The sequence below is a fragment of the Haliaeetus albicilla genome, chromosome 9 (genome assembly GCF_947461875.1).
Source record: "Haliaeetus albicilla chromosome 9, bHalAlb1.1, whole genome shotgun sequence".
Classification (NCBI taxonomy): domain Eukaryota; kingdom Metazoa; phylum Chordata; class Aves; order Accipitriformes; family Accipitridae; genus Haliaeetus; species Haliaeetus albicilla.
Genome location: NC_091491.1, coordinates 25,956,363 through 25,969,543, shown reverse-complemented (window position 1 = coordinate 25,969,543; position 13,181 = coordinate 25,956,363). Strand labels below are relative to the sequence as shown.

The following is a 13,181-nucleotide window of genomic DNA, read 5'->3' as shown; positions in this document are numbered from 1 at the left end:
AAAGGAGTTCTGGATGTGCCAGCACTGGGGCCACAACGATACAGACACAGCAGTTCTCTGCAGAGGCAGATACAGCCTGGTTCTTAGCAGTGATGGTTGCCCAGGAGGAGCATGCTGCTGATGTGATTCTGTTGCTTGTGAACCTTTGCTGAATTAGTATGTTTATGTGGTGTTGCAATATCCTAACTGCCATTAATTTTGCCAGTGTTGCAAATAGCGTGCAGCATGTTGATAATTTAAATGTGCTTCTCAAGTGGATGTCAGGTGAGCAAAGACTTCCAAGTTCATTTTTAAAATGCTTTGTCTATAGCTTGTAACTCAATTCAGTGCACAACTTGCATTTCCAAATGCAGATGTCACATAGTTGCCTATTATTTACTTTTTGTAAATGTATATGACCTGACGTTAATATTGGTTGTTAGAGCACGCTCTAAAATAAAATTTTGGCCTTGCTGAAACTGTATCAGTTTCACTCTCACCTTCCACAGTCTTCCCATATTCTGATACGGCTGAATTTTGCAGCAGAATTCCTGTAGCCTTTGATATGGAATCTATTTCTTGTTTGCAAGAAGATTTTATTTATTTTTTTTATTTTATACATATATTTTCAAAAGCCACAGTTCAGATATCTAAACTTCTGTACTTCTGGCACGTTGCAAGACAATTTAGAATTTATCTAGGCTCTCTGGGTTTTTTTCCTGACTGCATGCCATAACTCAGTGGGATGTTGCCATTATCTCATTCATACTTCTGTTTGTCACCAAAAGCTTTCTTTTGTTTCCAGGTTTGGCAAGAAATCCCGACCTGCAATGTATGATGCAACCCCCATTGCTTATGAAGATTACAGCCCAGATGACAAACCTTTGGTTACACTGATTAAGACAAAAGATTTGTAATCTAGTGTTTCTTTTTTGGATTATTTTTCAAAAGGATGGGCTACTAACCTAATTTAAATATTTTTAAGAAGAAAGCATAAGTAATTTAAACCATTAGATGCTTCAGAATTTTCTGTAGAATATTTAAGAACCAATTTTCTGCAGCTTTTAGTTTGGAAAAATATTTTAAAACAGAATTTGTGAACTTCATGAATTACATTTTAATGTACCTTGAGCTCTATAAACTATAAGCTTATGATAGTGTGTGCTTTTTTCTTGGTAGACACTATTACTAAACCCAGATGAGTTTCTTGTGGTTGTTACAGAAAAGAAAACAATAATTAATGAGGAGTTCTTTATGACATGTCAGTGCCAGCTTTCTCAGTAGAGGTAGGAAAAATGTGAAGCATAATATGATATATAATACATCCATTAATTAAAAAAAGTCTAAAATGTTTGTGTTGTGAAAAAGAAACTAGTAAAAATTATTATTCCTAATCCGAATTAATTAGCTTTTGCCTTATTCCATGCATGGATAGATAACCTATTTCTCCATTATTTCCTGAAAGTTGCTGAAACATACTCTTGAGTTCATGTTTGACATTTTTGTAATAGTATTCAGGCTAGGCCTTGTATAATAATTAAAGTGCCTCTTGAGGCAAAGTAAGGGCATGATCCTTCAAACATTGAAATCAATGAGAGAACTTCCATTGACTTCAGTGGGCATGGGATTGGATCCTACAATTGGACTGAATCTATATTTTTCTTTAAAGGTTAAAGTTTTTTATATTGTGAGTAAACTAAGCATATGGTTTGAGTTGTTTGTTTCCTAAAGGTTGTTGATGTACAGTATTGTTTCATGAAATATTGTGTATTTCTCATAGTGCTTCTTACTTAGGATCAGTATGGGGTTTTTGTGGCTGTATTTGATTGCTTATGGGCTTCTTAAAATTCTTGCTTATTTCAGAAAATATTGAATAAATGTTATCAAGTGAAGATTGCAGCTGTTTCTTTGTTTTTCTTCATTGGAAAGTGCAGTGTTGTCTATAAATTTGAAGGGACATGAGCATATAATGTGCTATAAATAATGCCAAAAGAAGATATTCCAGCTGTTAATTTGAAAAGGAAAAAATGGGCTTTATTATCAAGATAATATCTGAAAAGTGAGACAAATACAGCACCAGAGTAAAGATACAGTCCTGTAGTCCAGGCCATCCATATGCACCACAACCTTTTCCTGAGTGGATCTGATTGCAAATTTCGGCTCTAAGTTATAGCAAGAGTAAGGTTTTGTCACAGTACAACCTGTTTATGTGAGTAGGCTTGACCTGACCTTGTGTTTCAAAGAGGCCTGCTACTGGGGAAGCCAAGACTGCATGGTACAGAGGCAAATTGCTCTAGCTACCTATAGATCCTGCTGCATGATGCTGCGCTACATCTAGTCAGTACTGTTATGTTACAGGCTGATAAGCACTGAAGGTCTAAGCTCTGGTTGACCTCCTCATGTTGGGAAATCTTGGAATGCATCCAAATCTTCATATTTCACATAAATAACATTTCCAGACAGAAAAAAGATGTCACCAGGAACCTTGATCGTCTCTGTGCAAGGACAGCCGTTGTCTCAGGCAGTCCTTCCCTTTCCTTGCAACCGCTGACATCTCCACATCTCAGATCAGCCACTAAAGACAAATGTAATTAAGAATTGTAAAGATAAAAAAAGCTGTCACTGGTTTTACACTCTACCCACCTAAACAAGGCAGTATCTGGTATGTTACTTTTAATTTTGAATTTTGTATATTATTACAGCTTCTGGTTACAGTCATAGCAATTTAATTATTTTCCACATCTTGCACAATTAGTGCTGACAAGAGGTAGACAAACTATTGCAAATCAAGCTGTCGGAGTTGCTAAAATGTAATTTTTATTGTAAAGTTATGTTCTCATTCACCACCAAAAAAAAAAAAAGTAAATGCAGCAGGTACGAGCCAAAGTTGAACTGTTGTAAAGGAAAGCAAATGAAAACATATTTTAATAGAACTGTTAACTGTTGAAGGGAAGCTGTCCTGGTTTCAGCTGGGATGTAGTTAACTGTCTTACTAGTAGCTGGTACAGTGCTATGTTTTGAGTTCAGTATGTGAAGAATGTTGATAACACTGATGTTTTCAGTTGTTGCTCAGTAGTGTTTAGACTACAGTCAAGGATTTTTCAGCTTCTCATGCCCAGCCAGGGCACCTGACCCAAACTGGCCAACAGTGTATTCCATACCATGTGATGTCCCATCTAGTTTAGGAACTGGGAAGGGGGGGGCAGGGATTCGCCGCTCGGGGACTGGCTGGGTGTCGGTCGGCAGGTGGTGAGCAATTGCCCTGCGCATCATTTGTACATTTCAATCCTTTTATTACTACTGTTGTCATTTTATTAGTGTTATCATTATCATTATTAGTCTCTTCTTTTCTGTTCTATTAAATCGTTCTTATCTCAACCCAGGAGTTTTACTTCTTTTCCTGATTTTCTCCCCCATCCCACTGGATGGGGGGGGAGTGAGTGAGTGGCTGCGTGGTGCTTAGTTGCTGGCTGGGGTTAAACCACGACAGAAGCACTGCTCCCTTCTGTTTGGAATGGCTGGATGGTGAATATGCAGGTTAGTAACACCATGCTGTGTTTGAATTATGGGAATGCCAACTGCATCTCAGAAATCCAGAATACCTTTCTTGACATCCTGTATCTGCTACCATGGGCTTTCAATGATGTTGGCCTAAGACAATAATTACTAGTAAGAGACCTGAAGAAACTAGATTCAAGCCTCCCTTTCATTCTTCAGCCACAATTTTGCATGACAAAGCTTGTGCGTTTGCACCTGGTGGCTGTCAGAGTAGCTTTTTTCATTGGTACAGTTTTCTGCTGCTGCTTTATTCCAGGTATGGAAACTTTCATTTATGGTGACTTCTAGGAATGTTTTAAGAACCCCTTAGAAAGAAGGGTCAAGAACAAGCTATACCCTATGCCATTTTTTTTGTAACTTGTGTGGAACAGGGGCAAATACATTGTTGTTATAATGGATTTGTTAATCAGATAGAAAGGAAATACTCATTCTTCAGAGGTTTTGGCCTTTTCAGTTGTAAAATATTGGTTTATCTTTGAAGAACTGCAAATCTATACAAAGTAGAGAAACAAGCAACTCTGTTGTTCTAGGGAACATACATATTCATAGTCCATATTTTACAAGAGAGACACTGCAATGAGCAGCGGCCCTTCTGCATACAAATCACACCTTAGTAGTGATTCTTGACCATCCTATATTTCTCTCAAGTGACTGACCTGAAAGATAAGTAATTTGTGAGGAGCTATTTTCCTGTCAGCTTGCAGCCTCTAGCTTCGGTAAATCATCCTGTGCTTCCTGTGAATTGTGCTTTGAAAATTACTTTTGCTCCTTCCAATTTATTTTATTGAACTCTGATGGCATGTTATGCATGCACTATGCCTGAATCTGTGCACTTCTGAGATATTTGTGAGGCAGTGCACTGCCTGCCAGATGGAGCAGCCCTCAGACCTGGAGGGAACAAACCCATCCTGAGTCTTTTATCCCAGCTCTGAAGCTGCTAGAACAAGTAGGTTACTGTCTTTATTATGCCAGATCATGTCTTTCTGAGGATATATGTGAATGCGGACAAAGGACACTGGTTATTCCATATCCTTTCCCAAACCAGAGGAGGTTTGTTCTGTGTAGGGAGCAAATACAGATGTATAGCAAATACCACCTTCTGTTAATATATTCCGCGTGGTTTTTTTGCTGTAAATCATCCAGATGCAGAAAGGGGTGGTTGTATGTGGTCTTCCCCCTGGCAACAGGCTAACAGCCTGCAGCTCCTCCTGGAGATGGGGACAAGCCTCCGGGTTTGTCATTAACCTCCAGTATTTGTGCGCTCCCCAGGTTTGGCTCTTTTTTTCTTCCTCTTCCCTCTGGAAATAGGAGAACATCCCTGAGTGGTTTTGCCCCGGCAGCATGGACATCTATTCTTGCATGCTTCTTGGGGTGGTGTGAAACTTGCAGTTACAGCTCAGAGTTGTGATAGATGCGTTGACAGTAAAATGTCATGATTTACATGGATTCTAGATGGAGTCAGTCCACAACGATGAAGACGGTGACCCTGTCCATGTGGTTGGGCTAACTGCAGTACAATACAAATACAAGGCCCAAGGGAACAGTTGAGCGCAATGGCTAGAAACACATGTTGACTAAACCCATGCAAATTATCCCCATTAAGACCTACAGGTGTAACCCAAACTGTAGCTGAGCAGCAAAATTAGACCATTGCCACAGCTTCAGCCTCTCTTTGTGTCTTGTCTCCAGGCGGTGCTTTGGGAATTTGCACGCCACCTGTGCGGGCCCCAGAGGGGATGTGTGGGAGCAGCCTCCGTCCCCCGCCAGGACGGGTTTTCAGAAGCAGACCTTGTACTTGGGAAGAAGCTGGCTCGCGAGCCTCCCTAACTCTAAGGCGCTCCCTCTTCTTCCAAATACGTGGTGGAAAACGATGTTGCTGAGGGGCGCAGGCAGTTCGTGAAGGAAGGCAGGGTTTCCCCGCCAGCGAGGAAGGCCGCGTCCCCCTCACGGGGGTCACCGCAGCCTGCTGCGCGGCCGGCGCGCTGCTCCGTGGGTGAGGGGCCCTGGCCGTTCTGCGGCCGGAGAAGGCTGCCGAGCGCAGAGCCGTCCCTCTGCTTCGGCGGTCCGTTCTAAGAACGCCCGATGCGTCCCTGTGCCGGGCGTGCAGTGGCAGCCGGGGCCGGGCAGGCGGCAGCAGAGGCGCTGCCGTGAGCCCGCGCTGGCAGCAGGAGGCGGCACGGCCATTCCCCGCGTCGCGGCCGTCGGCCCCTCGGCCCTCGTCGGCCCCTCGGCCCTCGTCGGCCCCTCGGCCCTCGTCGGCCCCTCGGCCCTCGTCGGCCCCTCGGCCCTCGTCGGCCCCTCGGCCCTCGCCCTCCCGCTGCGCCGGCGGAGCGGGCAGAGGAGGAACGGGCTGGGGACGTGGTCCTGACCCAGCTGGGCCCCGGGTAAGCGGCCGCCGCAAGCCTGCGGGAACTCTGTTCGCAGCTTGCCCTGTTTCTGTTAGCAGGTTAATGGAAGGGCGGCCTCGGAGGGTCCTGGAGCCTGACGGCCAGGGACGTGGGGAGAGCGCGGGGGAGGCACAGGGGGTCTGCGGGTAGTTGGAAGGAGACCTGAGGCACCTCCTGCCATGGATCCCCCTGTGCGCTGTCAGTCCAGGCTGGGTGATGTCCTGCACCAAGACCACCCGTCCGATTTTGCTGCTACTTCTGTCCCTGCAAACGTAGCCAACTGCTACGCGGGTGTGAGGGAAATGAGAACTGAGAAGAGATTTAAGGTCAGTAAAATGCATCTTCAAATGGCAAAAGTCTCTACGTGGTTAATCCCTGTGAAAACAATGGGAGTTTGAAGATGGTATTGGTGACGTTTTGGGGAAAACTGGTTTGGTGTCTCTCTGCATATAAAAATGTAAAAAATCTGACCGAAGGTGTATAGCACTACAGTAAACATTGCTTGCTTCAGTGAAGTCTCATGCAGTGAAACTTCAATCACAGCATTGATGTTTTCATCCTACCTTGGCTTCGTTTCTGGAAACGGCTTGGCTTTTCTCCAGCAGGGCTTTGCTGAGAAATGCCTGAGCAGATATGACATTCCTGAAGATGTATAGTTTCTCTTTTGATAGCAATAGACACCCGATGAGGAATAAATTCAACACCTCTGAATGTTACTCTTTGGGTGGATGGCTGAGAGGAATTAAACAGCCCCTCCTGACTTGTGTTGCCTGCAGGGAACTCCTTTGCCCCTTCGTGTAACTAAATCCTTCTGTGTCCAAAATTTCTCCAAGATTCCCTTCTCGTTTTGCCCACAACCGCTCAGCTTTTGCAGACCAGACTGTCACACTGCATCAGAGAGAGCTGTGCCCCCATCCTTACAGCTGAGCAAATCCAGCCCATCCTCCCTTTGGGTGCCTCCAGCCCAGTTTCTGTGCGAGCTCTTTGCTGCATGACCAGCTTTGGGAACCTCTTTTTTTTTCCCCTACTGCCATGTTTCCAAGGTTTATGTGCTGCTCAGTACTGGCTGGGCTGAAATTGCTATTGGTATGTTACTCTGCTCTCATATTCCTGATCTTAGAGGGGGTGCAAAAGTATGGGCCTACCATGGGTATCTCCACGGGTACCTCCTCCATGGGTATCTCTCAGAGTCTATTACCCCTGTGAAATGCTCTGCACAAGAAGGTGAGCGGTGAGAGAAGGGCAAAGCACTTAGCCAGTGCCAAATGAGAGATACGGAGCCGATCTGCTTTATCTCCTTTTTGCAAGTTTGTCTTCCATTCCCTGAGACTTTGGCTGAGCATCCGCCAAAACACTGTAGTTTTGTGGGGTCAGGAGGGATGACATAAGGCAAATTTGACTCTGAGCCACCCTTAGGTACGTCTTAAATGTCTCATCAGGGAGATGGGACCAGCCGGAGTCTGACAGAGCAATCAGAATACTGTTGCTACCTGAAATAGCTGGAGGTCGTTACAAAGATGGGCAGAGTGCAACATGCTCTCAGCTCCCACCAGCTCCTTCTCAGTCTGACATGCTGGTCACTGGAGAGGCCTCGCTCAGAAGTCATCTTGGTACTTCATGACTCTTTCCTCTCTGCTTGCGCTAGAGGTGATCCCTCTTGTGCAACTTCGGAGCTGCAGAGCACCCTCTGTGGGACCCAGCATCTGAATCCTTTATATCCTTTTCCCCCCTCATATTTTGGAAGAGCTCCAGTTAGGTGAAGGTGATTCCTTCTGATGGGAAGTGGGTCAACCAGGGAAAACAAACAAAACTTCAAACTGATTATGCCACATCCAGCCTCATCTGGGCTCAGTTGGCTTCATTTCTTCTACAGTGCAAAATGGATAACAGAAATGACCTCTCTGGAAAAGTCAGATTTCTCTGTTATTATGAATTCCAGTTCCAAATCCTCCTTTTAAGAAGTTTATGATAAGATGATTATTGTAAATAAGCTTCCCCTTTAGCAAAGAATAAATCATCAAATAGGCTTTGTTTGGTGAGATCTTTGGCAAAGGAATGTCAATAAATAAGCTAACTGAATAAACTTCTTTATCTCATGTGCTGAGCAGAAAAGGCAGCAAAGTTAATCATTTAGGAAAATAAGCTGTTCTGCTCTGCTTTCTTCAATAACAGACAAGGATGAGTCTAAGGGAAACAATCTGCTCTAGCTCACTGACACTGGGCTTTTTGCTAGAGTCCCACAGACCAGGAGAGATGTTTATCACTCTGGAAGCAATGCTGTCTCCTCAAGGAGATGTCCTTCAGTCTAGATTTTTTATTTCTTTTCCTGTGGACTGCTCTACTTCCCTTCAGAGGTAGCTCCTTACAATAGAAGAGAGATGTCTCATGAAGCCAGCTGTGACTTCTCTTCTACCTCCTGGGAGTAGTACACACAGAGAAAATAATCTGAATTTTCAGTGTCTTAAACTTTAGACTCCATTCATGTTTCCATATGAGCAAGTTTGTGTGCATATGTATGTGGTTGTACATGGATGTCAGTCCACCACTGCTCAAAGAAATCAGACTGTGACTGTTTCTGATCTTCACCACAGTTCTTTATTGACTTACGTGGATTTGAACTAATTTGAAGTAAATCTGCCTGGAATCTGAGCCTGTAAGCCAGATACATGTTGCACAAGTTAACAAAAAATGTGTATAGCTGCTGTGGAAAGAGAAAGTAGCCTAATGCAGTTTAGATGATTTTTGGCACGTAGCAGCTGCAATTACAACGTCAGCAGAAGACAGTTCTCACCCCCAGTCGTAATGGTTTGAGCAGTGACCATTGCTGAAATGTCTCTCATCATCCTTTCTCCCTTTGTTTATGCTGTATCTTCTGCCTTGCCACTCTAGGGCATTAGCATCTTATGGACAAATTTAACCATTGGCATGACAGATGAAGACAAGCAAGAAAAACAGATGCAAATTGGTCAATGAAGAGTTCTCAGCTGTGAATCTCTTTGGCAAGCCAGATCAGGATGAATTTAGGACACTCTTTTGACTCATCTGTCTCTGTAAATCTTTGATGGGTTCAATCTCCCTTCCCAGTCGGTTATTCCTCCCTTCCTATACATGCTTTGGTTGATGAAAGGCTGCATCTAGTATTGCATCAGGACAGCAGTATCTCAGCATGACATTTCTCAACCAGTGTTTAGCACATAAATGATGCATTAATAGAGGTGGTGGTCTGTAGCCTATGTGAATGCCCTTGTTTGTCCTCAAGCCATGGCTTCCTATTGTCTCCTTGTTTCAAAGTCTCAGCATTTTAGCATCGTTGCTTTTTTACCCCTTTTGTGGTGTTCGACATACAAATATAAAGTCAAGATTGCTTGGAATTCTTCCTGGGAGGAAAGTATAATAATAACAAAGATAGGACATGTTTATGTCAGATATCAGCACAAGATGCTTCTGATGACAGACCACATGGATTCAACCTGTGAATGTATCCACAAGAAAAGAAGCATAGCCTCACTCCTCAGGCTGGTGGTTTGGGACACTTCCAACGTTTGAGTAAAAGCTTTTGCAAATGTAGCAGTAGCATTCCGAGCACTGTCCTACAGCCATAGCTGGACAAGACCGCAAGAGATTCATGGGTTCGCACCATGAATCTCCTACTGATTATCAGCACAGTCCTTAAATTCACAGGGTAGCAATTTATTCTAAATTCAAATAATTGCATGTAATTAAATTCGCCTTCTTTGCACTAGGAGAGCTAATGAGTGTCTCTGAAATGTTCTAAGATCTTTTCATGAAAGGCCATGATTCTAAAGAAAAAAGTTTCCCCAAACTTCCCATTTAACTAATGACTTACTTACACTGTATTTTAGTACATGTGAAATTTGTGAATCTGTGTAAAAGCTACAAATAAAATCTCAGCCAGGTTGAAAAATATGATCAATGCCTTGTTGAACGTGGAAACAGTATTTATGACGGACCTTCACTGCCAACTCTTTTATACTCTTTGCCTAGTGTATCTGCCTTTGGGCAATCAGCAATTTGTGAAAATACTATCAGGAAGGCTGCTTAGAAATAGCTGTCCCATCTGATGGCTTAGCATACATTCTTGTATTAAAAGAATTGAAATATAATAGTGTATTTACTATCAATATCTTTCTGGGAATTACGTCTTAGGCCCTCAAGCCTATGAAACTAAGACATAGAACCTTACTCCCTTTCATCTGCACATCTGACCACTACAAGCTTCAAGAAGACTCTTTGGTAATGAGCATGAGGGCCATGAGGGCAATTTCATGCATGATAAAGCTTCATTTAGCCCAGCCACCTTCCAGAAGGTTGGCTTTAGCTTCTTTTTTGGAAGAACAATGGCTCAAGTGTACAGTTTCTTTCGTCTCCTAGAAGTCAGCTTATTTCCTATACTGTATTGAGATAAAGAGAACACATACAACAGGTTCCAGTTCCAATTCTTTCTCCAAGAAGACAGTGCAACACATGGATAGGTTACAGAGAGCTGAAATCAGTATTAACTTGCTGAAAACTTTGTGTTTGTAGATCCCATTGTATGGCATTGATATTTATTCTACAGAGCAGCCTGTGGTTGTTTGACTCACTACATTGCATCTGTAACGTGAAGAAGGCAACCAGGCAATAACTGTTGTGATGCAGAGTAATTTCTTTCAAGGATTTTGTACCTAAGGTGTGCTGTCCATAATGTCTTATTTGTGGTCTGTACGTGACACCAGTACCTCCTATTAATTTAATTTGAACATATATTTTGGTTGTTTTCCCTTTGTATGACATTTGCTAGAATGGTCTGTCAAAAAAAACCTGGCAAAACGTCATGTAAATAAGAAAGGATCTGCTTTCACATGTGCCTGTTATGCCATTCCACTTTCATCTTGCCATGAATTTGAAATTGAGATTCTTCTACATATAAAAGATGATGACCAGTTATTTTTATCTCCAGTACTCAGCATGCTGCTTCCCCTCTTTCCCCGTGCCCTGTGTTGTCCTGCACGTGATAAGGACAAAGCCTGGAGGAGATTTTTAGAGCGCTGAATTAGGTGCAGAGTTTATCAGTTTTCCTCTGTCTTTCACCCATTTCATTTCCACAGAGAGAATATTTTACAATTCCATGGAGATGCCTTAATTCCTGATAGCGTTGAAGAGTTGTTATATGTTAATACATGCGAGATTTAAAATAGGGTGGTAAGCTAGCAGTGTTGACAGACGTGTTGTTAGTTTTAAAACAAAATGTCTCACAGCTGTGATTTACTTAGTGATATATGTTGCTGAATTTTAAAAGATATCATTTGGAATAGATTATTGAATGGTAAATATGGTGATGCTTTGATGACATTTTAAAGTTTCATGCAATACACTACAAAATTTCTGTACAAATTGGTTAATATTATCTAATTTTGCTCCACTTTAGGGGACTCCTGTCTGCAGAGAAAACCAAAATTGCCCAACAAAACCACTACCCTACCCTGGCGGTAGGGCTGGCACTACCCATGTTTTTGCAATTGTTTTTCAAGAAGTGCTGATTTTGCATAAGCAATATAGTCATCTTCTCTTTTTCCATCTGGCAGTACCTCTCAAGAAGGACAGAAATTGCGGGCAGAGAAATAATATCAGACTTCAAATTAACAGTTAAATGTGCTCTTCATTCAAAAGCAACTCAGCCTTGAGATTTCTGAGAATTCATTGTCTCTCTTCTTCGTTTATGTGTCGTCTCTGATTTACATCCCTCTTCTTCAAACTTCAGTGTCAGGGGTGATTTATGAGTGCAATTTTCTGTGTAATATTCTGCACGAATAGTTGGCAAATCCCTTCCCTCAGCATGGGGATGTATTCCTCTTTGTTACGCACCAAAGAGGCAAACAACCCTTAAATTTGTTTAAGAAGACAATGCTTAATAAGCTTTTTGAAAGGAAAAATCCTGTCTCATAATAATCCATCTCATAATTACACATAAATATATTACTTGTACAAAAACTGCTCTGGCTATGTGGCATTGGCATTTTATGTGATGGGTCCATCGAGAGCCCCTCTGACTGCCACGGGTCAGTCTGTTTAACCAATCTCTTGTTTTTAGCTTGAAACAGGTTCCCACACAGCATGGGGAGCAAAGTGTGTGAGTCCAGCTGCATTGCTGTACTAGGAACTGCTCATGCTGAAATTTAAGCATGAGCTTATTGAAGGACTTTTGAGGTTTGTTAATTTTCTGATGTGTATTTTTGCCTCTTCTAGGGTTGAAGACATTTTACATGTTTATAGAGTTCTTCTTTCAGTTGCAAAACTTGGTAAAATCTGGTGTGAAATGTTGATGGCATCAGCCTTATACCTTCAGTGAGGATTCTGCATTCACTCTGGTTCCCAAAAACTTAGAAGGGACCTGAGTCCCACTAGATTATTGTACACAAGAGGGTGATTCTCGGGCTTCTCTGAATGATTTGTGAATCTATATTTACAACCTCTATAGGTATTTGCCAGCAAATCAGTTCACATCCACCCAGCAGCACATGTGTTAAAAATATTCCCGATAATCAGTGCAGTGCCCAACGTTATGGACCAAGAAGGAGGCCCTCCACAGCCCACTTACCCATCTGTCTTTTCTTAATTAGGACTTGGGTGAATTGGAGCATGGTTTCATCCCTGAACTCTGCTCTGTTTCCTGTCTCACACATTTTATAGTCTAGAACCATTGCAGAGCAGGGAATATGTGTCCCTTGTCCTACAGTGCTTTTGCTTTTCTGCCCCTTTATGCACTTTGACATCCTCAGACATCGATGTTTTATCAGTACCAGTTGTTGATTGTGAAGGACAGTGAGTGCATTAAAAAGATGACACTGGTTCTGTTACACATCCTATTACACCCTCTGCCATGAACACCTCAGCAGTGTTATGTGAAAATGATCTGGTTTTAGCTGTGAAAGAACCTTTGTATGCACAGGCATTTCCAGGAGAATTTGGGTTGTTGTAACAGTGGCTCTCTACATCCCTGTGCTCAAGTGGGGGAAGGAGAAACATCTCCCACATTGCCACATAGCTGACCAGTCTCCTTATGCCTATGAATAACTAGTGGGTACGTATCACTGAAATAGGAAGTGTGGCTTCTAGTAAACTTCCTATTTCATGGATAAACTCGAGCAGTCGGAAATTGTGAAATCTAGATGACAGATTGCCAAACCATTTTCTTGCTATAGGGATGCTCTGCAAATAAAAATATTGATTGGAGACTGTCAAAAGTGTCTTTTCTTG

At 42.5% G+C, this 13,181-nt stretch overlaps 1 protein-coding gene across 1 annotated transcript in view; it reads left to right on the top strand.

Annotated features, from left to right (window-relative positions):
* DNER (delta/notch like EGF repeat containing) overlaps positions 1-1,871 on the top strand; it is a 137,177-nt gene extending 135,306 nt beyond the window's left edge. Inside the window, exon 13 of the mRNA XM_069792181.1 lies at positions 785-1,871. Within this exon, the coding sequence (XP_069648282.1) occupies positions 785-896 (112 nt within the window). The 3' untranslated portion in view covers positions 897-1,871. The remainder of the gene's footprint in view (positions 1-784) is intronic.
* Positions 1,872-13,181: the final 11,310 nt, after the last annotated feature.